The sequence below is a fragment of the Melanerpes formicivorus genome, unplaced genomic scaffold (genome assembly GCF_026170545.1).
Source record: "Melanerpes formicivorus ecotype bairdi unplaced genomic scaffold, bMelFor1.0.p_v2 SCAF_36, whole genome shotgun sequence".
Classification (NCBI taxonomy): domain Eukaryota; kingdom Metazoa; phylum Chordata; class Aves; order Piciformes; family Picidae; genus Melanerpes; species Melanerpes formicivorus.
Genome location: NW_027142388.1, coordinates 1,678,707 through 1,704,107, shown reverse-complemented (window position 1 = coordinate 1,704,107; position 25,401 = coordinate 1,678,707). Strand labels below are relative to the sequence as shown.

Sequence of the window (25,401 nt, the reverse complement as noted above, 5' to 3'; positions counted from 1 at the left end):
AGCCAGCGCCGCACCGAGGCATGCCGGGCTCCTGGGCCGCGCCGCCGGACGGGCCGGCTCGGCGGGTCGGGCAGTGAGCGGGCGGCAGGCCCCGCAGCCATGAAGAGCCCCCGAGAGGCTGGGGAGCCGCCGCCAGGTCAGTGCGCCCGGCAGCGGGGCCAGCCGCGGCCGCCTTCCACAACCCTCGTCCTGCGGACGGTCGCCGCCGGGGAGCGCGCGGTGCCGGGCGGAGCCCTTCCTGGGGACCCCGTCGGCTGGAAGGGGGCCGGGCTGCGGGATCTCCGCTGCGGGGTCCGACCTGGCGGGACGGGCTGGGCGTCGACTCGGGCCGGGGGAGGAAGCCCTGGGTACGCGCTTGCCGGCGACGGAGAGCGGGCAGCTCTCGCCGTCCCCTTTGGAGGCCCAAGAGGCCTCCTCCGCCCTCCCGGAGCTGCGCAGCAATGTGGAATTACTGGCTCCGTCTGTAGGTTCACTGCACCGCGGAGCTGAAGAACCGGAGAGGTGTTGTCAGTGTTCCTTGCAGCCACAGTATATATTGGCTTGTGTCTTGGCATGGGGCAGCTGACAGTCATCAATGAAGAAGTTTAGGTGTGTTTGGAAACAGAATGACTGGAAGCTGAACGTGCAAAAGAAATGAAGTTAGAAGTTTGAAGTCTTGGTGTAGAAAATGTGTACCCCTTAGGTTCAAACTTGTGACTTGGCAGAGGCCCTGGCTATAACAAACTGGGGATAAAGTGCCAAGGAAAAATGATGACAAAATACACGTCCTGACAGAGTTATCCAGGTGTGGAACTATAAAGGAGTAAGAGAATTAACTAAATGCTTAACTGAACAGAAATACCAAATTCCCCTATAAAGGAAAAGAATACCTGCCAGTCTGATCAAGGGGGGGGAATGATGCTGAGGTTCTTCCAGTGTAGCACTGTGAGGCAGAGAAGACAACACTGCTGTGTGCACTGACCTCTTTCTTGTGTTACTCACCATGGGGTGTTTTCACTGCAGCTGACTGCATCCAGCTGAAAGTGCCAGTTGTTCAGCAGCTGTACCACTGGGACTGTGGGCTAGCCTGCTCCAGGATGGTGCTTCAGTAAGTGACTCTCTGGTTGGAATGGGTGGGAAGTCCCATTCCATGGGAGAGGGGTAGTGGGAAGCAACATCCCGGGAGAAGATGGGTGTTGGAGCAGCTGTGAGTCAGCTCAGTCATGAAATCACATATTGGCAGGTGCCCTTGGAGAATTGCTGCTGCTGGGACCTGGCACAGCAAGTGAAAACAGAAACTAAGGTGAACTTCAGACCTTTTGCATAACTGACTGTTCCAACAGATGCAAAGTACCTTAGAGCTCTGCAGGTTGGCATGCATAAGCTGATGAATAGTTATCCCCCTCCCTTACTGCCATTCAGAACTGATACTTGGCCCAGCAATTCACCTGATTCCATCATGTCAGTTGAGGAAGTTTCCGAGTAGGTGGCCTCTGTCCTGCTGAGCCCCCAGCCTGTGCCAGCAGAGGTTTTGCTGCAGTGGTTGAAGCTCCAGAACTGTGTGGCCCTTTGGGGTATTTTTGGTTTTGTTTTGGGTTTTCTTTCTTTTTTTTTTAACTGGTAGCTGTCCTGCTGAACTCCTCTTTCCTTCCACAGAGGAACATGAGCTTAGGTGCAGGAGAAATACCTATTTAGATGTCCACTTAGTAGATATGAAGCAGAAGATTTTCATTTCTCTCCATCCCTTCTGCCAAGACGTTAGTCCGTGTGCTGGTAATTTCCCATCTTGACTACTGTAACCTCTGCCTCTTTATTCCCTTTACCTCTTTGCCTCTCCAGTCTGCCCAAAACTCAGCTTCCAAGTTTAATCTTCTCACCCTGCTGCCCTTTGTTTGCCCTGCATTCTCAATTGCAGTTGTTTGGTTTTATAATCCTTCGTTTACTTCCATTTGTTTTCAGACTTCCATAACTCTCTGTAACTGTCTCTCCCCAACCCTTTGCAACCTGTCCCAAGCTTCCGCCTGACTTCATCTCCCCTTTCTGGTCTTCTGTGCTATCAGTGCCTAAGACAAACTTCTTTACCAGCTACCTTTCCAGTTCCTCCTTTTGAAATCCATCTGTTGTGCCATGAAGCAAGTTTCAGTCTTTAACATTTCTTTCTGTGTTTGCTCTGATGCTTTGTGCATTTAGCCTGTGAACCCTTCAGGACAGAGATCTATACTTGGCTCAGTATAGCTTGCCTATTGTACAGCAGTATGAAACAGTTGAGATACTCATACATCAGCAATAAATCCAGTTAAATATTCCCCATTCCCTTCCCTCCCCTTCACTTTGTGGCTCCTTTGTGGGTTTGGGGGTTGTTGTTGTTCCTGGCCAAGCCCATTGTTTCAGTTTTTATGTCCTGTGATGTGGAAGCTTGGGCTGCAGCACACATTTTGCTTTTCCTCAGAGCTGTGCTTCCCCTCCTCTAATGCTGCAGGTACCTGAACCTTTTGGACAATGATGAATTTCAGAAAGCCATCCAGGAGCTCCAGCTGACAAAGAGCATCTGGACTATTGACCTGGCCTACCTAATGCGGCACTTTGGTGTCAGGCATAAATTTTGCACCCAGACGCTTGGAGTGGACAAGGGCTACAAAAATCAGGTGAGTGGTGAATGGCCTTAGCTGCTGGGAGACAGCAGACAGGTTTAAAAGCCCTGTGTGTCAAGCTGTGAAAGCTCTGCTGTGTTCCTGACAATTAAGCACAGTGCCTGTAAGCAAGGCTTGCCTGTTGCCAAACTGGCACAAACCGTTCTGAAGGCGAGGCCTGACCCAATCCCACTTATTTCACAGCTATGATTCAGGAATAGGAAAAAAAATGTGCTGATGAAAGGTTCCAGCCCCTTTGACAGCCTTGGAGACTGAAGCCCTCTGTTTATCTACAGAACAGGTACAGCCAGGGCAGCAGCAACCTCCACACTTTCCCCACCACTGTGCCTCAGCTCTGACGTCAAGAACCACCTCTAGAGGTGAGAGAGCATCTCGGCCTCCATGTCCATTAGAGCTTGGCCCCTTCAAGACTGTCAACAAGGGTGCTAGTGTGGGCCTACAGTGGCAATGGCCTTCATAATACAAGCTTCTGCCCAATACAAACCAGGCAGGCTTCTGTCCTGTAGGCAGCTGCATGGCCACTGGATGGAAACTGCAATAACTGGCCAGGAGTGAATTTGAACTTCTAATTTAGAGCAAGAATCCTTGTCCTGTTTCCAGTGAACTGAGGGAGAGATCTCTTATCCCATAGCCCCATCTCCAACTTAGGCAGGCCCTTGCTAGGAGGGATTCTAAGTGGTGGATGGTAAACGTCATTGCAGTTCATAACTTATCTCCACAGTCATTTTATAGGAAGCATTTTGACACAGAGGAGAATAGAGTGAATCAGCTCTTTGCACAAGCCAAAGCCTGCAAGGTGCTGGTGGAGAAGTGGTAAGTTCAGTTGCTTTCCTTTCTCTTTAGAGGTTCTGTGAGCCCCCTGGGTTTTATTTGGAGTCACCAAGCTAAACCAGTGAGAGACTGAGATCAAGCCCTGTGCCTTGTCTGTGAATTACAGTCTGCTGTGTCTGTCTCAACAAAAAAAGGAAGTGGACACAGAGAGTTAATAATGAAGTTTGAGGAAAAATAGTCATAGCATAGAATAAGTGATCTGAAAATGCTGACAGGAGTTGACTGTTGTTTATGGTTTGAATATGGTTATCCAGTAGGGAGTGCCTGCAGCACTCAGACTGGGAGTGCTACATGGGCATGCAACCGATTGTTCCCAGAGCTCTGTTCCTGGACAGGGGCACTTTTCAGCTAGCATGAGAACATTTGCCAAGGGGAGGATGAAACAAAGATCCTCTCTGGAAGAAGGAGGAAAACTGCAGAAGTGTTTCACAGCTGACAATGATGTTCTACATGGGGCATAACTAAGTGGCCATGTTCAGCTTAGTTGCATCCTGCTTTGTGGTGAACCTGGGTTTGGGTGTCTGTTGTTCAAGTGAGGTAAATAACTAGGAATAAGAAGAAAGTTAAGTGTAACTTGTGGAATCAGTGTCTTTTTACCACAGAGTCCATATGGCACCATCTGTTTAACTAGAGCTGTGACAGGACAGAAGGGGCAGTCAGGCCGTCTTGCTTTAGCAGCCTTAAGGTTGTGACCTTGAGCAAGGCATGTCTGCCTGTGCAGCACTGAGGCTGCAGCATCAAGGAGGATGCTAGGAAAGATGAAAAAGCACCTGAATTCTATCAGGCAGTGCACACAGTCCCTGGCATGTATCCAGGGGATGAGTTACTAATGCATGTGGGCGGCTTTCCACAGAGGGCGTTAGGCTGGGTGGTTAATACTCGCCCTCTGTAGGACAGACAATAGAAACAAAGCCTCAAGAGCGTCAGGTGGTCCAAAATTGCACCTGGGGGAAACAAACTCTTCTGTGGCAGAAGCAAATGTCTGAAGTTGGCCAGTGAATATAAAAGCCTTAACCACTCGGGCAATGAAGATTGGTGCTTCAGAAGCTTTTTCTAAGAGCAGGAGAGAACCTTCATGCACAATTTCCCCACAACAACAGCCTCTCAAGTTACTGAATGAGTTGGCAACTCCTTTGTTATTCCTCTCTGGCACACCTGAAACATTCTGAGCTTGCATTTATATCATTGCATAATCTGGAGCATTGCTGTGGCAGCAATGAGATCAAAAGGCCCTGAGTGACACAGGCTTTGTAGCAAAGCTTACAGGGTTTAACAGCAAAGAACTATGACATAAACCCAACCATGCCAGCTGTCTGTCCCAAACACTGTCCATCATCACACACTGATTGTATACCAGTTTCTCTCCAGAACTTGTTCATAAGCATGTCTGATTTTTTCCTGCAGCACAGTAACTGTTCAAGACATCCAAACCCACCTATCCCAAGGTCATGTAGCCATTGTCCTAGTGAACGCAGTCCTGCTCTTGTGTGATCTTTGCTCCAGTCCTGTCAAATACTGCTGCTTCCTCCCCATTGGACAGAAGTGCTTCTGCAGGAGTCCTGACTACCAGGGCCATTTCATTGTGCTGTGTGGCTACAACAAAGCCTCAGGGAGTATATACTACAACAACCCTGCCTACGCTGACCGTGAGTAGCCTGTTCCTGTGGGGTGGCCTCTAGGCAGTGTGACACAAGTCTGTCACACAATGCCACAGCTGCACTGCCTGTGATGGCATGCATGGATTTCAGGCATCACTTACCAACCTGTCACCAGGCCTTTTGCCACATTAGTTGAATCGGTGCTGTACTTGGTGCTGTGATTTACCTGAGGCATTGAGCTATGCGTTCTAGCACACTTGTTTGGCTTTCAGATGGGTTAGTGAGAGATGCTGAACTCTTCCTGTGTGCAGAGTATAGCAAAATGGCCTTTTTGTCACCCATTTACAGCATTGCCTCTGTGAGCACTGTCTCTGAGGTGCTAAGAGGCTGATCAGCCTCCTCTGTGTACCAGTTCTCTTTGTAGAACCTGCCAGACCCAGTAAGTTTCACAGGCAAATCCTCCTGCATTTTTACTAACATTTTAATCCTCCTCAACAGGAACTTGCTGCACTAGCATCAGTAACTTTGAGGAAGCCAGGACAAGTTACGGCACTGATGAAGATATTCTGTTCATCTACACAGACAGCTGACATCCACACCTCCTGCATCTGGTTCTTTTCCTGTGCAGCCTGCAGGGCAGCTGGCTGCTTGTCTCAGGACTTCCCCTGCAGAGACTTTGCTCCTGAATTGCAGTGGGATCTTAAACAAGGGAGGCTCTACAGACATTGCTAGGACTATATTGCAAATGCTGTCTTTACCTTTATTTTTTCCCTTGATGACTTGTCTGAGTTTGCAATGTGTGTCTCGGTGGTTGGTTTTCTTTTTCTCCCCTCATTTTCAACATTGCACATTTGACAGCAGTTTTAAAATACAGGCCCAGTGCCTGTTCACTTTGAGCTTATTTTCAGATTAAACACATGGGAAGAAAGCACCAAATGATGACTTTTAACACGTGGTGATAGATGTATAGCTTCAGGTAAACAAAACTAGGAGAAAAAGAATGGAAAAAAAAAAAAACCAAACTTGTTCCTCTCTCTGTTAAAGCATCAAGGGCTGAGCTTCATCATGAATTGATGAAGTTGAGATGATGATGGAGTTGAGATTTAGCAGGGTGTTAGAGAAGGAAAAAAAAAAACCCAAACATAAACCACTTTTAAAGGACAAAAAATTGCCTTTCTAGCTCATCAGTGGTGTCTGCATTGTAGGAATAAAACATTTACTCAAGGACACTTCTCACCTCACAGAGATGTAGCATTTATGCCACTGCTTTAAACTTGCAGTTGTGGTTATTGGTCTTGTTCCCTTGCACTGCAAACTTAATCTCTTGGCTAAATCCTCTAGATCACCTCTTAGAGCTCTGTATCCCCTCCCCCCCCAAAGTTTAAGTGAAGCTATTTTACTAGTAGGCTGAAATCAGTTGTTCTTTGGAGAACCCTCTGAACATTATGCCACCTGCATGTGCCAGTTTCTGCAGGATGCATTCTGAATATAAACTCTTAAGCAATACAGAAAATGCTTTTCTACACCAGTGCTACACAGTCAGTTTCTGGCATCATACACTGGATCAGAACTAAAATTCTGAATCATCATTTGAGCCAAATTCTGCTGTTGTGCTAGTTTAGTGATCTAAGAAGAGCTGGAACTAATGAAGAATGAACAGAAACAACTTTCTGCTAGAAGTCACAGGGCAGGGACTCAGGTTTCCTCAGCTTTTAATGTTACAGCTGTTCAGGTTGGAGTTACTGTGTCAAGCCACTGCCAAGTGAAAAAGTAGCAGCTGTCTCATCCTGAGGGTTTGCTCTGCTGAGGAGCACTGTGAAGTCCTAAGACTACGTCCTTCACATTCAGCCAGCACAGTTCCCTGCAAGTCTTGGCCTCCAGTCCTACCTGTAGTAAACTGGGTAGAAAAATCAATGCATGAATACTGATGTAAAGCCGGCAAGGGTTTATTTGGCACCTAAGATCCCACACCTTTGGCCTGCTTTCAGAAGAGCTGTTTAGGTTCTGAAAGTGTGTGGAATAAGTCAAAGGATATTGTTACAGGTGGAAATAATAATCTACTTTCAGCATGCTAAAAACAACCTTTTTAGTTGTTGGACTTGCTGAAAGGCATCTGGAAGTGTCAGCAAGTAGCATCAAGTGCTCCTTTGGACAAGGGCTGGAACCAGCCAGAGGCACTGTGAATGCAGCAGCCTTTAAGAAGTTAGTAACACAGAGGGTGTGACAAGGAATCTTCAGGCTGCCACATTTTGCTTTTCACTGGTGAAGCTGGAGGAGCCATTCTAGCACCTACATTTGCAAAATGAGTAAAAGATAGGATGTGAATGGTGAGCAGTAGAACCACTACATCACTAGAACCAGAAACCCAGAGGAAAGTGCAAACCCCATTCTACATGCTGCCTTCTAGCGCCTCCAGGTAAGTCACTGGAAGGCTCCTGTACTGATCTGGGCATTTCTTCTGTCCAAGGCCAAATCGATGCCGTTTGCTTTAGAGAGATTGCAGTAGCTCTGTGCAGGTGCACGAAACTGCAGGTTGGTAGAGGACTTCCTCAGCCCATGCATTTTTTAGGTAGCTAGCTCATTACCATTAAACTGCCACAGGGTTTACTTTAGAGCAGACTTGATTAACTAAATAAACCCAGATAATAAAACCAGTTCTTGCAAAAGGCTGGTGATTGGCACTTAGGTATCAAAATGCCAATCCTGAGCTGCGTATACATAAACCACGAACTTCAGGGTCTGTTAAGTGTTCTGGAGTGCAGGCAGGTGTAGTAATACTGACTTAAATGCTTGGTACCCAGGGTTTAAATACTTCAACAAAACTGAAAGAGAAAGAAAGATGATTAGGCTGGTACAGACAAAAGGAGAGCTCCACCACTACAGCAGGATCTCTTGCAGCCACCAAATGGAAGACAGCTATGAGAGATGAAAACACAAGGAGGAAGCAGAAGCCAAGTGCAGAGACCGAATATCTATGACACAAATCCAACTTGAATGGCTTACTGCACAAGCACTGAACATCTTGCATTCCCTGGACCTTGTTTCCCATTACAGGACTGTCCCATCAAAATACTCACTCTGAAACTGTCATGTCACACTGTTTCCTTCATGATGTCACTAGCAAAGGAAGGGGTATTTTACATGCAGGGATTTTATACATAAATATATTTTTATTTGTAATAAAGCCATTCTCAATAAAGGTTTAAGGTCACAGCTAACCCTGTAACACACTGCAGCAAGTGCATTTACTGACCAGCTCCTGATGGAGAATGTGGGGGACTGTTGAAGGCCTTGCAGAAGTCCTGTTAGATGATGTCTGTAGGTTCTCTCTTGTCCACTGCTGTAGTCACTCCATCAGAGAAGGCCACTAGGTTCATCAGGCAGGGGGATTTGCCCTTAGTGAAGCCACATTGACTGTTTTTGAACACCTCCCTGTCCTGTATGTGCCTCATCAGAGCTTCTAGGTAAATCTAATCCATTATCTTCCCAGGCAGAGAGGTGAGGCTGACAGGTTAATAGTAGCCAGGGTCTTCCTTTCTACCCTTTTTAACAATGGGTGCAATGTTTCACTTCTTCTAGTCTCCAGGGCTTTCAGCTAAGCCAGGACTTTTCAAATACAATGGAGAATGGCAACTCCATCAGCCAATGCCTTCAGGACTGATGCATCTCATCAGGTCCCATAGACTTATGTATGTTCAGGTTCCTCAGGTGGTTGCAAACTGGAGCAACTTTGCTGCCCTTATCCCCAGCCTTGTATTCTTTTACCTTGGTAGGTGTTGGGAGAGAGGTTGCCAGTGAAGACCGAACAAAAATTGTTGAGAACCTCAGCCTTCTCCTCCTGTGTCGTTATTGGCTCACCATTCCTGCTCTTCAGGGGGGGATGTTTTCTCCAACTTCCCTTTTTTCATTGCCACACCTGTAGAACCCTTCTTGTTACTCTTCAACATCCTTTGCTAAGTTCAGCTCCAGCTGTGCCCTTCCCTTCCTGACCTCATCCCTACACAACTGGGCAGCATCACCATTTTATATCAATGTATTCCTACCAGACAGATTTCTAGTAAGGAACAAAGGTTTGGACTCGGTGTAAATGACAACAACCACACCCAAGAAGCCATTTTGAAAGCTATTTTTACTTAACACAGTTTTGAAGCCTTTTATTTAAAAGTTGGTTGCAGAGGAAATTTAACTGACAACATTAGAGTAACAATTTGTGATTGTTGTGATTGCAAGGTGAAGCCAGCAGCACCTCAATCTGTCACCTAGCATTTGATTGCCATGAGCTCTCTCTTACTCTTTGATTATATTGGGTACAAAATAAGGCTGGACTGCTTCAGCGAGCTTGTCTGCATACATCTCATACCTACCAGTCATCTGGAAAAGAAAAAAACATCAAAGCTTCAGTTCTTTTGGCAAGCTCTGGAAGTATTTCGGTAGACAAGATTTCTATTCACCCTTTTTTCATGACATTATTGAACTGCTCCAAACAGCAACACCACAATTCATACAAAATGCAAGGCCTCCAGTGCCTCAGCACAAACTTTTATCCAGAACTGGCAGTGTGTTGCCTAAAGTTGTACTTCTACCCACAAAACACAAGAGGGGTACTGCCACACTAAAGAGCACAACTCTTAAACTCAACACCTTCCTGCTCTGCAGCTCTCCTTCACTGACAGCCCTGCCTACTGACAAATTACTTCAGGCTGCTTTGGGTATCCTGGCTAGCTGACAGTAAATGTTAAAGGTGGACTTAACTTTCTCAGGCATCACTAACACTCCTTTAAGTTATGTCAGGGAAGGCAAAGAAGTCTATCTGTAATTATGTCTTGTATCTGTAATTATGTCTTCCTGTTAAGTCCTTGACAAGTTGAACCCTGCTGCCAGCAATAGGTTTGCAATGAGCACTGCTGGTATTTGGGTTGCTCTTGCTTTATTCATTAGATATGAAATATTATCATTGCTTTGGCGGCACAGTAAGCTGAGAGGTGGCAATCAGCACCTGATGTAGGTCTAATATCCTCTTCTGAAGTGCACAGAGAGGGTTGATGACTTACTTTTTTTTGCCAGAGTGTAAAGAGGACAATTTGATTAACTGTTTTGCTGCTGTAAGCTTAGCAAAGCCATTCTACTTAACATCCCCTTCAGGCATCACTGAATGCAAACCAGAGCAGATTAAATAGGTTCCTACTTGCTAGCAAGGCTTTTCTGTGCTGGCTAAAGGATGACCTCATACTTCCTCATCCCCCTCATATCAAGAACTACCTCTGTCTTGGTCCCAAATGAGAGGAAAAGGAAATAGATCTCCCCTGTGACAAACAAAAACCACAGCTGTGCCTTGTGTGCCAAAACACCAACAATAGCAAGCCACAGCAGCAACACAAGACCAAGGTGCTGAAAAAGCACAAGACTGAAAGGCAACAACAACAAATAATCAGCAATGCCATACAAAACAGTTAAAAGGCTTTACTTTTACTGTTTGTTTTTCTTAATCAATACAATTGCTTTTGTTCAGATAGCCCTATTCAGCTATATAAGCAATGCTCCACGTGCTTCCTGACATGCTAAAGCTCTACCCCACAGTAAGGGCCTCAGACTTCTGTGGCAAAGCAAAATTAAATCCTGCCTGGCTTAAAAAAAACCTGGGAATCTCTCAGAACTATTTCATTCCCTTATGTCAACCACCAGACTCACCACAGCAAATGAAATTCTGTCAAGAAGATGACCTGAAATTACTTTTTGTCTTTAGTCCCTGTACATGAATTGGCAGCATTAGCAAAGAAATTAAGGTCTAGCCAAGAAATGCCTATGTTTCAATTAAAGTTTCAAAGAGTTAGCCTTTCAGATTCACAAAAGCTTCACCCAAACTGACAAGTAAAGCCTATGTGAACATAAAAAATTAGCTACAATAGATCAGATCCAAGGCCCAGCTCAGCTCACTGACAAACACCAATGGCACACACTTCCCCCTAGCAATGCTCAGAGCTCCTGGCAATCCACACTTGGTCCTCAAGGGCTGAGTTTTTCCATCAAAAGACTGGCCTAGTTTCCCTGCATTTGGCTAGTCCTTTTCAGATTCCAGTTGTGCCTCTGGCCCCCTGAACATCCTGTGAAATCAGTCCAAAGCTTAAATGAACTATTGAACTATTAAAAAGATCCGAAACTGCTTTTTAACTCCTATAAGACTGTAAGATCATTTGAAAGCTTGTTTGTTCTAGTACTGTATGCAAATCTGTTTCTTTATAAGCATGCTTACCTTAAAATTCCACTTGTCACTGACTTGCCTGCAGAGATTCAGATCCATCTCTACCACCAGAAGTCCATCCTGAGTGCGAGAGAGCCCTGGGGTCCTGCTGCCATCTGGTGCAGCTACGTAACTTGAGCCATAAAAATGGCCCAAGTCATGGTGTGCTTAAAGAGATTTTTTAAAAGCATGTAAGGTATCTACCAATAAGTCAACAACTTAACATGCAGCATCCTATAAAGCTTCTTATGGTTTCTTGCTCTCCGTGATAAAGCACAACTAACGTTCTGAGGAGTCCCAGCAGGATCCTAGGGCAGCTGCAGTTTTGACCATGCACAGTGCAACTTCCACGTGCACTGAATTAACAGGAAAGAACTCACTACACTGCCTTTTAAACACCGCAGAATTATGCTTTCCCATGAGTAAGTCTCTGAAGTAAAGGCTTTGCTCTTGTTGTTTAAACTCTAAATTAAACAAAACCCAAATTCTAACTGTCAAATCACACCCTTCCCAAACAGCTGACAGAGGTGCACCCATTCAATCATCAATACAAGCTCAGAGGTGCAAACACTGGGATTTGAGGAATGGGAGAAAGATAAAAAAGAATAACCTTACTTTGCATTGCACAGCTCTGAGTTGTGCCAAAAATTAGCCACATCTGTTGTACTACTAAGCAATGGATACCGCTGTCCTTTTCCATGCAGCTGCTACAAACACTTGGCTCCAAAGCCAGCTAAAAAAAGGCTCAGGCCCACTCCACAGGAAGCCAGAGGCAGTCATCATTGTCATAGGACAAATTACAGTGTTTTGACACACAAGTGAAGTCCACACAAGCAAATCTCCTGCTCCTCTTAGAGCATTCTTTTTTTTAGCATCCAGCAAATCTGTGCAACAGGGCAAAATGGCTTGGCTGGGGATTCAGGCAGGGCTGTTACTGTCAACCATCTGAAACCCGCACACAAACCATCGCAGATGCATTAACAACCTTGGCTAATCTGTGGGGTTTCTGCCTTCCAGTCCTACTATACTGCATTGCCTCCCAGACTCTTATTCCTCTGCAAGTATGACAGAAACCTCAGGTACGAACTTTGGTGATCATATATGGTGATATCACCATCTTTAATAGAAAGTGCTTCTTATCTCCAGCTTACAAACCAGCAGGCTTAAGTAGGGCAGTTGCTTGCTACCGTAGCTGGTCTGGGAGGGACATTTGCAGGAGAGCTGCTGTTTCTTCAGACTTTATAGTTATTAACTATTAGCAAGCACTGAATGTGATTCCTGAACATACCTTTTCTACCATCTCCAGAAGTAAAGGCATTTCTGAAGTATTCCTGTGAAACAAAAGGAATCCATAGGTGGCAGCATCCTTCCACTTCATTCAATAAACCCTTGCTAGTCTCCAGCGTTCAGCAGGGAAGTTTATCTAAACCCACTGAGGTTTTTTTCTGGCGTATGATCAGCACTGCTTAAAGGGAGTCATCAGAGGGGCCTAGCTTTTGTGATAGATGAGCTTGAAAACAAGATCTCGTTGTATCACTGCCAGTTGTTGACACACATTGGGAAACATGCCTCCTATCAGTTTCACAAGGCTAAGGGAAGAGGCAAAGGAGGAGACATTTAACCAAACACATCTTTGCAGATCACACACCAAGGCAAATGTGTTCCCATAGTGACCAGAACAGGTCTGGGTGTTTGCAGGGCACCTTAGAACAGCACACACGTCATGTATTTGAACTAATGTGAAGGGAAGAGCCATCTGCTCTGTGCAAAATTACTTTCCATTACAGAATTTCAGTGTCCAGGAAAAGGTAGTATCTGTACAACAGCAACCAACTGTGTATCACTGACTTGAGGATGTATTTCATTTTCAGTCATTTTGGCTAGGAGAATACTGATTTCACCAGAGAAACCAAGAGAAAGAACAACAGAATGGCTGCTCATTACAGGGAGCAATTGCAGAGCAGGCAGCAGCTGCCACTAAAAGTTGGCTGCTAACTAGGCAGCTCTTCACCCCTGTACCACTACCCATCCTCAGAGCACTAATAGAATAGTTACAGCATAGAGGAATCTGTGCACTCTGGCGCAGCTCAGCAGCATGCAGTTATGGAGTGACCCAGCCCAGGGCAGATACTTACCGTTCCCACCCTGTTGATGGGGCAGGTGAAGCAGTGATTGGCTATGGCAGCATTTCTGGCTTCAATTGGCCACAGCGCCTCGCTGCAGTACACAAGAGGAGGCAGGTAGTCACTACGTGTCCACTTCAGAGCTACTGTTAGGTGGTGACTGCCTCACAATTGTACCTTTTCTATGAAAGAAGTCAGTTAGCTGCTGCACTTTGCAGCCCACCACTTTGCCATGGTGGGTTGATGGAAAAGAAAACCATAGTTAACAAAAGCATCCCCATAGCTTCCCAGGAATTATCAGTTCAGCAAGTCACTAAATTTACATAACATGAAGAACTAAGAAATGAGGAATACAAAATTCCTTCTCTTCTACAAGCCTCTAAATGTCAAAAGGAGATTTCAATTCTGGCATTTGTCTTTTTATTAAGTAGTCTGATACCCAGGGATCAGCCTAGTTAACAGGAGGTCTGTAAGTACTGAGAGCTCCAAAACAAAGGTGATACAATAGGTACACCCCTGTGACAGCACGTACCTGCCAGATTCTGAGTGCCACCACAAGGTTACCAGCATCTGACTCATCAATCTCCCAGTCAGACTCAAGAATCCTAAGAGAGAGTTACTGGACTGATTGAAAGGACCTGGTTTATTGTGTCTTTTTTCATTTCCTTCGAGCCTGGCAGCCACCTCTTCTAAGAAAAAGTGATTTTATTGAGAAGCTCCAGCAAATTACAATTTCACAGAAGAGAGGCAGGAAAAAAAAGGCTGCTGCCAAGAAGCAACCCCAGAGACAGTTTTCACATGAGCCTCAAGAGTCCTCTTCCTGCAATAAAAATTATATGCTTAAAAACAATCAAGTGAAAGCCAATAATGAGTAGGGCATGAAGCACCCAGAGCACCAATGCAGTGCTGTGTGATGAGAGGGTGATCTCTCTTTGCTCTCCTATTCACAGGCTGGAAGTGGCCAAACACCACCAATGTTATTCTAGAAGTAACAGAAATGCCCCCAAAGCATCATCTCTTTTCAAAGGACATTTTCCAACACTACCCAACCTAAATTCTTTTATACCAAAAGCTACTAAGGGACAAAACACTGCACCTCCAGTTCCACTTTCCAGGTTTGTAATTACAAGGCTCTCTGCCTCCCAACTGCCTGTGGGTATGAAAATCACACATCTCTGATCCGCCTTTCATCAATTCTACCCTGAATGCTCAATGTCCTCAGAATTTTCTAGATGTTCAGCCACAAAGATGGAATATTTTTGGACCTTGTTAGAGAGACAGAAACCCTCCAAATTTACATCAAAGAGGTAAAGAGAATCCTGAATAAACAGAAAATTACAAGAATTCTCTTCCTCTTACATTTTGAACTCTTCCAATGTCCTGTACGCCCAGGGTGTCTAGCAATAAAGACAAGAGGGAACATTTTGATGCTGAGGGAGAGCAGGGTTAGACTGGAGCTTAGGAAGAAGTTCTTCAGTATGAGGGTGTAACAGGCTGCCCAGGGAAGTTGTGGATGCCTCCTGCTGGGGGTGTTCAAGGCCAGGGTAGATGTGGCCTTGAGCAGCCAAGCCTAGTTGAGAGGCGTCCCTGCCCATGGCAGGGAGTTTGGAGTAGATGATCTCTGAGGTCCCTTCCAACCTGAGCCATTCTAGGATTCTGTGATTCTGGAACCCCACACCTCAATTTACAAATAGCTGAATCTGGAATCTGAAAGTACTGAGCAGTACTGCATAGACCAGAAGACAGAGAGAATGGAAGGAAAGCATGGTGACTTTCACAAGAGTGGTGCAAAGAACCACTGAAACCATTTCTACAAAGTTTCTACTTAAAGCCAGCCCCATGCAGTGATTTTGCACAAACTTTTAGCATCCCCAGCAATACACAGCCTGTGTCAGTCAATGCTCTGGAAGCACAGCACATTCAAAGGTTATTATACTAAAATGGGACTACTGCTGATAACACAAAGGCAACGAATATTCAAGATCTGCTCCACAAATTAATCACTGTGTGCTAGCTGAGAAGTTATTTTTTTAGCTCACTGAGATGGTTTTCTTTCTTTCTTTTTTCTTTTTTTTTGGGAAATCAAGTCAGTAGGGTGCAATTAATGTCAATCTCCAGAAGATTAATCTCAAGGGAAACAGTTCACACTGGTTCAGTCTGGTTCAAGAGGCTTGATAATCACAAAATTGGCAACAGTTGAAAAAACCCAACATGGGTCTGAGAAAAGGGCTTCTGAGTTTGGCTCTGAAAACTGCAATTGGATACCACACTTACTGGCCCCAGGCAGAGGATGCAAGCAGACAAGCTAAGCCTGAACTTAAATTCCTACTGCCTGGCAGAAAGCAAAAATATTACACAGATAATCTAAATGAATTCTCAGAACACCAGCTGGATGCTGCTTAACTCTGAGACAAAAGACCTGCAGACGTACAACTGAAGTTCTGGAAGAGAATTAGTGCCTCTGAGCAGACTGGCACCCCAAAACTCCAGATGGAGCTGGCCCAGAAAGCATTACCTGAGCGTTCCAATGGTGGCTGAGGGGTTGAAGATGATCTCTGCTCCATTCATGCTAAACATGAGCCAGTTGAGAGGGTGATGGCGCCCATAGCAGATGTTCACAGCAATTGTTCCAAACTGGGTCTGAAACACTGGGTGCCCTGTGTTGCCTTCCATGTAGTAAGTAGACTACAAACAGACAAACCAACCAAACAATACATCACAAATGCAGACTTCTAAAAAAGGCAAAAAAGGAATATCTCTAACAGTGCTTTGACTCTTCCCAATCTGATTACCAGCTTTGAGTCATGAGACTATGAGCGAGGACACTTAATTATAGAGCAAAAAATGGCTCTCTTGGGCTGCACAGATCACATTCAAGCCCCTGTTTCTCTTCCCTCACACTACACCCCAAGCACCATCTGACTTTGACACAAACACTTCTGTTAATGCTAGAAACTTCTACAGAAGCTAGAGAGTGCCACAAATTGCCCAACTGTAGGCACCTCTCAGTACTTTCTTTCTCATTAGAGAGATGATGAATATTAGAGAACACAGAGCTCCTTTACATTCACCTCTTATGTAATGACCTGCAGTAATTTTATGACTGCTAGAAGAATATCTGAAATTGGAGCCAACTATCCCTTCAAGCATATGCAGCAAACTTTTGTCGTACCAAGTATTTCTGAACAATCAGAAAAGCACTGGTAAAAGGCACTAGTGAAGAACAGAGCACTGTTAACAGTTATCAAAAGAGGCCACTTACTCCTACTAGTACCTTCTGTGATGGTCTCAGAGGCAAAAAGCAAGCTCTACAATCCACCAGGCTGACCTGATGGGGCCTGCCTCACAAGAAAGGTGTGTTGTTAAATAATTCCCTTGTTACTGAAACTGTCCATTCTAACAACCACTGACGCTGGTCTTGAAGAAAGCTGAACCACATCAGGCCTAAAGCAGGCACAGTTACAGCTAGGGCCTCAACAAAGTGTAGGAGAATGGTACTGATAAGACACAAGGGGATCATCTTCTGAAGGCAGACCAGAGGTTCAGTATGCCCAGGAAAAAGTGACATCTCATGTTTCTTATTTATTACCAGGTCTTATGAAATTACCTAGTCCCTTGGGTACTAATTTTATCTCCTTTCATGTCTGTAGAGAGCACACCACATGGTGGGCACTCACACAATCCTTTGGCAAAACAATTCCAATGATTGAATAGATTTCCTTTTTTTTTTTTTTTTTTCCTTCTGTTCTCAGTTTTCCTTTATTGCAAAAGAAGAAAAACAAGAATGCTGTTGCTTCAGGGAATTCATCAGTTCTTATTTCTTTCTTCCTCACCAGAGGTCACAATCATCTCCACAGCAACAAACTGTGATGTCTCAAGAAGGATTGATTTTTGTTTATTTATATGCCCTCCCACACAAGGCTGAATAGGTTACAGACCAGTCTATTTCCCCCTTCCATTTAGTTCTCACTGATTCAACCAGGATGATTTTTAACAAGGCTCCTTTCCCTATGTGCTCTACAGAGACAACCCACAATAAATAATTTCAAATCCAACGCTTCCTTGGGGGTTATCTTTGTTGATAAAGAAAACAACGTTGAAGTAACAGAAATGAGCATAATCTTCCCCTGTAGTCTTGATGAGTTCTAAAGTTCCTCTATCAAAACTGCTCAGCTCAGAGTGGAATTAATGCTTTGCTAACAAAACCAGCTAAAAAGACAGTGCTGCTGTGAGTAAACATTACTTGCTTCTCTAATGAGATAGGTACAAGAAGAAATGTCATATCACTACAATCTAACTGCAAGATTATATGAATAGATTGTTTTGTGCTAATTCTGGCATTTAGGATTAGAGGAACTAACTCCTTTAAGGAGTGATTTAAAACTCTTAATGAAACTCTTCATACTTTATGTGGAAAAGCAAACTTTTGGGTTTTTTTTTAGGTGCCTTTCTTTACAGTTTCATAGCTGGAAACAAGAAGTTTTTGTTGAAGTTCCACAAAACACAGTCTGGAAAACTGAAATACAAGACATTTTAGCACAAGTAACAGGAATTTCTCTTCTGGTTCATTACACAAGGAGCAAATGAAGAGTGTGGAAAGCAACCAAAATTCCTTTTTCTTAGTGCTTGTGTTTTGTAAGGGTTTGTTAAATTACTGGTTTGCTACCTAAAAGACAGCTCTGATGAAGTAATAGTAAGTATCAAAATAATTGCTAAAGATAAAAGTCAACACTGGTGGCTGACAGGCCTGTGCCAGAAATCCATTGTGTAGAAGAAACCTTTTAACAGCCTCTTCTGGAAAAAAAACCAAACCAGTCTGATCAGGTCTGGGAGCCCAGGTCAAAACTTTCAGAGGTCTCTCAACATAAAGTTTCAAAACAGAAACAAAAAAACCCTAACTTTTTACAATTAACAAAAGAAGCAGTTTGCATTCTGAAGTCTCAGTTTAGTGACTGGAGCATTTGGACAAGAACAAAAGCAACTGCAGGTGTATAGCAGCCTCTGTTAATGACTTGCTTTAGCTGGCAAGGAGAGATTGAGTTAGGTAAGACAATGTATTTTTAGACTTTGGTTAATTTTTAAGCCTGATCTTTCTGCTTGTGATAACTCTATGGATGGATAAACACATTTCAGATCTACCAGCTTTCTTCTGATGTTGCCTTTACTGCCAGTTCAGTTTCTGAAGCTGATTCTGGAAGACAGCCTAAAAACTGCTGGGGGCTTCAGTAGAGTTTATGTAGTCAGTAAACACAAGATGTCATAAAACAGTCAGAAGCATAATGAATTAAGGGATTCTGCTCAAAGAAACATAAGCAGAAGAACTGCCATTCCCAAGACAACCTCACAGAGAAACAGAGATCAAGACCATAAATAATGTGCACACCTAAAGCATGAAACGTTTGCCCTCCGAATTCAAATCAGCTCAGCATGCACACATGCAAGAACTATCAAAGCCAATCATGCACAACTATCAGAACACATCTGTGACTGGAAGAACTTTGTTTTAAAAGACTTCTGTAGTTTCCACCAGATCAAGGAAGAGTACAGGACAAAGACTCAGTGTTACTTGTTTAGTAAGAGCCATCACTCTGTTTCACCTGAGAAAAACACCACCCTGATTTGACACTCATAGAGCCACATTTTCTAGAGGAATATCACATTTCCTGCCAATGGGACTCTGATACAACACATGCAGAGCTGCAAGGCAAGACTACCTTGATAACCACAATACTGTGTCTTACCTCATTGAAATCTCCAACCCTTGGAATATGATTTTTCCTGCTTTTGCCAAGGACAGCTCCAGAATTAGAAATGACCACAGCAGTATTCCACAGAGTTCCTCCATGTATTTCATCTCGCTCCAGGATGGGAGATACCACAACCATGCTGTATTTCTTTGCCAGCTACAGGAATGGACACAATTCTTCTATCATACACAAGCCTACAGTGATTATTTGCACATTTTTTATGCATAAAGAAAGATTTAAAAAAAAAACCAAATCTGGTATATTACTTTGACTGCTGTCAAGGGCTAATGCTTAACCTACACTGGCATGCCCACAGGACCAATTTCTTCATCAAAGATGGATACATCACAGAGTCTTCTGCCTGAATCCTTCCTTCATCTAGGGATGCAATGCACCAACAAGACAAGGTATCCTCACAGCAGTGCTTAGTCTGCAAAGCTGACTTCTACCTACGCACAGGTATAAGAGATGATAAATCCCATCCCATTTTTCCATCCTGGTATACCACACAAGTGTGGTACTTGTGTACCACACAAGTGGTATACCACAGTGGAAGACACCACAGATAGCTGGAAATTAGTTAAAGACATAAACAGGGGGGTTGGGGGGGAAGCAAAAGTCTAAAATAGCAATAGGGGAGCTAATACTAAATATTATATACTACTACTAATGAAACTAATATAGTAATTATATATGTACTATGCAAAATAATGTACTAAGCATAATAAATTATGTTAAATAACATAGCTGTGAGTGGGAAATACAGCAACATCCTAACTGCAACTTTACTAGCACTTTGTCCTTCCCTCCAAATCACTTTATGTCCCCAAACTTCCATAGTGTCACTTATTCCATAGTGAGAAGCAACACATACTTGCCCTAGAATAGACTAAAGATATTCTTCTGCCTACAAAAGCTTTTGTTGCTTCAATCACCTGCAAAAGAAAGCAATCTAAATTCCTTATTAAAAAAAAAAAGGAAGTTGTCAGAAAGCAAAAAATAAACTCTGCCACCCTTGAAATCAAGTCTGTGAAAAAACCAAAAGCCAGACAAGAACAAATCTCCTTGGGCCCACAAAAAGCCCTCTACATTTTGTGTCAATTCAGAGGCAGATGCAAGAGATTTGTGGCAGTGTTCCCTGTTCAGACAACACTAGCTATTCTTCTCACACCTTTGTGCAAGCTTTGTGTAGTGGTCAGCTGTTCTAGGCAAGAAACACCTTTGGAACTTGTATGAAGAACCATTCCTCATGTGCAAAATTGAGGACTAATTAAATGGGCAGTTTCCTGTGCCTCCCAGAGCAAAAGGCAGCCTACAAACACAAAGGAGTTAAAAACGATAAAAGATTGAGCGTAGATGTTGTTGTCTTGTTTCTACTTTTCTTGCTACTGCATTATTTATCAACCAAGATGAACATTTGTTAGTCATTATTTCCATTTTCTCAGTGGTGAAAGACCAGTACACAAAAGAGATCCATGCTAATCAGTGACTGTTATGGGCTGGACTTGGAGGCTGAATCAGGGTTTTTTCACTTGGTTGGGTTTTTTACCTCCTGACAGAATTTTGTTGTTGGCCCATTCTCTGCTGACTCAGCAAATTCAGTCCAAGGAAGCTTCTCTCTTGTACAAAATGCAAAGGGCATGGCTGGAAAACATCAGTGCAAGACAAAATGTGCAAGAATATTCATGTCACTCAAGAAACACACACTGTTTGCATGGACATGGACACAAGATGAAACACTTAAGAACGATTCAACTGCTTTCCATTTCAAAAGGCAAAGGTTATTTTACAACATTTTTAGCAAAGGTGAGGAGTTTTGGGTCCACCCAGAGCAAAGCAGAACAGAAAGAATGAACTTGGTGAAGTCACACAAAACACACCCCATCCACTGGTGCACTGGTTTCTGTGAATAACCTGTTCTCATAAACAGTTCACAGGCCTTCACTTTGGTTCTTGCCTCTATTAAGCCTCAAGGACTCAATTTGAAGTCAAATTAGACTTTTTAAATTTAATGTCTGTCCAGAAAAAAAAACCCCATAGCTTTAGGAGGGGAAAAATCATGCTGGGTTGCAAGGGACCTTTAAAGGTAATCTCGTGCAGCCCCCCACAGTAAGAAGGGACATCTCCAACTAGATCAGATTGCTCAGACCCCCATCAAGCCTGACCTTGACTGATGTGGCTTCAACTACCTCCCTGGGCAACCTGTTCCAGTGTTCCACCACCCTCAGAGAACTTTCTAATGTCCAATCTAAATCTTCTCTACTTTGAAGCCATTGTTCCTTGTCCTAATGCTACATGCCTTTGTCAATAGTCCCTCCCTAGCTTTTTTTCGAGGACCCCTTCAGGTACTTGTAGTGCAGGATACTTGTTAAAATGCAAAGACACTGACCCTGACAACACAGAAGGAACCACAGAAAAATACTCACTCCAAGCCTCCTGGAAACAAACTATGTTGACCCCACATAGTGCAGCTACTTCCACGATTTCCTCAATGCGTTTGTGCAGTGCAGCCACCTGATTGTGAGAAGTGTCAGGCTATAAGAAAGCTACTTGCTTGTTCTTGTATATCAATAGCCTGCATTTACAAGCACTGTTGACATCAAATTTATCTTGTCCTACCCTTAGTTCATGGGAACAACTCAAGAAGTTATCGTTCCTGAGCATCAACAATAGAAAGAGTTCAACACAGACTTTCAAAGCTGAAAATAGAGAAGGCAATCTAATGAATCCAAACTCCATGGTTACAGCATTTAAATAGCTTGCAAATAGCTAGAAGTCCTAACAATCAGCAAAATTCATCATTTATCATTTTGCTCCTCATGGCAAACAACCTACAGATGTGAAGTAAGCATGACTTCAAAGTACTCAGAATCTTAAAAGAGGAGGGTAAGGCCTGTCTATGTTCATGGTTATCTCCCAGGGCTGCTCACACACATGGAACTTGGACACTCTCTAGAAGTCATTAACCAAGAACTCTTTCCCAAATCCCTCTGACCAAAGAGCTCAGTAGATTATTACCATGGGAAAGAAAAACAAAACACCAAAGCATTTATTAACTAGTAAAAAACACTGATTCAAAGTAGGTTTTTTCCTGAAGTATTCTACTTAAAGATAAGCATGTGTGTAGTGCTGTGTATTGATGCTTTCAGATGGCAATAAAAAAGAAAGGCCATGAATTAACAGTGACCTACAAACTCAACTGCACACTAATGAACAGGAATAGTTATTTATAGAGGTAAAATCAATCATAACTGGTAGTCTTTTGAGCAGATGCTACAATGAATCCACAAACTTGATCCACAGACTGAACTACTTTCATCTGTGCCATGAAATCTTTTCAAAACCACTTACCTCAGAAATGTTTTGTCCTGTCACTGTATGAAACTACCACCCCAGAAGATTTCATACATGTGGGTTTTTTTTTTTCCTTTTACTTTATTTTAAAGCTATTTTTAAGACACTGCTTCTATACATGTCACCTTAGTGCTCCAACACATCAGGAGATGCTGGTCACCTGGTACTAAGATTCAGTTTACTGCTGTACATAGAATAATAAACATAGCTTTATTCATCTGTGTTTAGTCTAATGGATTTTCCTATAATGGAATATGTCTCATTTAAAACAGGAACTGCACCTGTGATTTCCATGAGTTGCCATCTCTCTTGATTTTGAGGAAATTCTTTTCTGTTTCAGTTCAGAGGCAAAGGATTTCTACTCACAAAACCAGTGTCTAAATATTTACCTTTGGAAAAAGTGCAGAGAGATTGAGCAATTCATAGGCAAACACGACACACCAGATCTGAGAACTAATAAAATTGGATGTGCTATCTGAATTCCTTACAGTGTGCTGTCTTCAGATACTGACAGATCCTACACTGCCTGACAACCAGCAGAGATTTCATGAAGGAGTCTAACATCCACAGCTGGAGCATGTTATTCCTCAATCCAACAGAAGTGGAATTGCACACCAGCAGCCCAGATCCCAGTCTGTGTACCTGCACTGCCACAGCTGTGTCTGTGGGAAGTGGAATTCTGTTTTGTATCAGTCCTACTCGAACAATACGTGGCCTTCTCAGTTGCTCAGGAGCAGCGTCAAATCCATAGCCCTGCAGCTCAAAACCTCTTTCCTGAGCTGCTGATTGAGCTGCAGGTGGCAAATGAAGTTTTCTGGATTGAACAAGAAAAAAACAAATGCCAAGATGAAACGTTGCTCTTCCCTGCCCTGAATGCAGTGGACCAAAGGGATGACAAATACTGTCCGCCCCACAGCCCCCCACACAACCATGAGACAAGGGCAGAGCCAGGCAGCAGGCAGGTCATGGGCAAACCTCACTGCTCCTCTCCATGGCTGCGGACTCTCAGTGTCCTCCTTCCCAAGCGTGGTTTCCAGACAGTTCGTAGGAAACCAAGGTGCACAGATGTGCAAACTTCCATCTGCTGCCCCCAGATTACAAACACTTTCCCTCTAGTATATTTTTCCTCACATTAGATCCTCGCTTTTCCAGCTTGCTCATCTCAAAGCCCAGCCCAGTCCCCCCATCCCCCCCCCCCAAAAAACCCACCAACTGAAGTCCTTCATTGCAGTCAGACACCTTCCTAGTGGTCCTCTGTAGCATCCTGCTCCCCAAACCTGGATTCCCTCCAAACTAACCCATCTATCTCACCACAACTCAACCTCACCACAGTACCACAAGCACCGCAGGATCTACCCTTTGTTTCCTTTCAGCCCAGCCCTGTGTCCTGTGCACCTGTCCTCAAACAGACTCCTTCGCCCTCACTCCCGGGCACGAAGCCCAGGAGGGAGATGGGACGGGGCAGGTCACGGTACCCCTCTACCCGTCCAGCGGGGAAGAGAAGAGAACGAGCCCGCCCTGGCAGCACACCTTGCGTCACCCCCGTAGAGGATCCGCTTCACTTCAGCGAGCTCCTCGGGCGGGATGTGCCGCTCTAGGCACGACTCAAGCGACTCCAGGGCTCCCGCCATGAAGCAGCCTCCGCAACACCAGCCCAACCGCCGCGCGCAGGCAGCCCGGCGCGCGCCCCCGCGACCTTTACCTCACGCGCGCCCCGCCCCTCTCGCCTCAGAGCAGTTTTGGCGGGCGCGGATCAGCCCTGGCTCCGCCAAGGGGCCGCGAACCGTCTCGCCCCGGGCCACGAAGACTGAGAGCCGTGGGCCGCGGCCGCAGGGCCGGTTCCTTTCGGTTGCCGCGGGGCTGCTTGGGCTGTGCACCACGAACAGCGGTGGCTAACCCCGAGATGCCCCAAAGAGTTAGAGAGGCATGGATGCGGCCATTCCAGGCTACTTACCGCTTCCGCACCAACGCTTCAGCCTCAGAAACCACTCGTTTCGCAGCGGAGCATCTTTAGGAGCTCTTTGTAATGATACCCTTCAACAAAAGGCTTCCAGACAGGTCACCAAATGGCAGTGGGTTTCACAGCAACGTGCGTGTTCGTTTTCCTTGCACTAAGTCTCTGAGCAGGAGCAAGCAATAACAAATTCTTTTGTCTTCAGCGTGGTTTGAGACCCAAAATAACTGGAAAGCAGCCCCACAGCCAAAGTTAATGTCACACAAAGGATTACACGATTCAAGACCTTGATCTGGGACCAACAAAAAAGTGCTGTTTCCATCAGCAGGTCCCGAAGGACACCTGCTTAAACCAGTTATTCCCACTGTTATTCCCACTGTTATTCCCACTGTTATTCCCACTGTTATTCCCACTGTTATTCCCACTCTGCTTCAAAGTGCAACTGGAATGCACAGCCTGATGGCTTTTTTTTGTTCGTCTAAACCAAGCACCAAGTCCAGGAGTGGCCACACATCTCTAAAGACCTCACACTCGACTTGAAGCACTGCTTTAGCTATCTCCTGGACTATGTAACAATATTCAGCTCCCAGCATTCACAGTTGTCAGGTGTTTTGAGGTCAATATTAAGCCTTTTAGGCTAAACTTAAAAACAACAACAACAACACTCACAAACAAAACAAACCCCAACAACAAAAAATAAAACTAAAAAAAAAACCCACCACCAAACAAAAAAAAAAAACCAGAAAGAGTGTCTAATGTTTAACTTCAAATGGAAAGTGGCCAGGGAGTGTTTGGTTTTATCAAGGCATTTTGAGATATGCACGTCTTTTGCTCTGATCCATGCCTTTTACCCCAAAGGGTTGCAGTGGTGCTCTGTGCACCACCTGCACCACACTCTGTTACTGGCAGGAACTCTGAAGAGTAGC

At 44.4% G+C, this 25,401-nt stretch overlaps 2 protein-coding genes across 3 annotated transcripts; one reads left to right on the top strand and one right to left on the bottom strand.

Annotated features, from left to right (window-relative positions):
- Positions 1 to 3: 3 nt before the first annotated feature.
- GUCD1 (guanylyl cyclase domain containing 1) lies at positions 4 to 8,285 on the top strand. Its single transcript, XM_068157253.1, has 6 exons — positions 4 to 136; positions 1,003 to 1,087; positions 2,459 to 2,624; positions 3,352 to 3,443; positions 4,866 to 5,107; positions 5,558 to 8,285. Exons 1-6 carry the CDS (start codon positions 100 to 102, stop codon positions 5,647 to 5,649), a joined length of 714 nt encoding a protein of 237 aa, XP_068013354.1. The 5' UTR covers positions 4 to 99; the 3' UTR covers positions 5,650 to 8,285.
- An 885-nt stretch (positions 8,286 to 9,170) lies between these two features.
- UPB1 (beta-ureidopropionase 1) lies at positions 9,171 to 24,174 on the bottom strand. Of its 2 annotated transcripts, XM_068157250.1 has the most exons (10): positions 24,052 to 24,174; positions 23,164 to 23,335; positions 21,594 to 21,681; positions 20,717 to 20,811; positions 19,162 to 19,323; positions 15,936 to 16,105; positions 13,433 to 13,514; positions 12,586 to 12,628; positions 11,310 to 11,464; positions 9,171 to 9,430 (listed from the first exon to the last, which is right to left on the bottom strand). In XM_068157250.1, exons 1-10 carry the CDS (start codon positions 24,150 to 24,152, stop codon positions 9,347 to 9,349), a joined length of 1,152 nt encoding a protein of 383 aa, XP_068013351.1. In that variant the 5' UTR covers positions 24,153 to 24,174; the 3' UTR covers positions 9,171 to 9,346. The 2 variants fall into 2 exon arrangements, with proteins under 2 accessions (XP_068013351.1, XP_068013352.1); XM_068157251.1 differs by lacking the exons at positions 23,164 to 23,335; positions 24,052 to 24,174 and adding an exon at positions 21,787 to 21,921.
- Between the last annotated feature and the right edge of the window lie 1,227 nt (positions 24,175 to 25,401).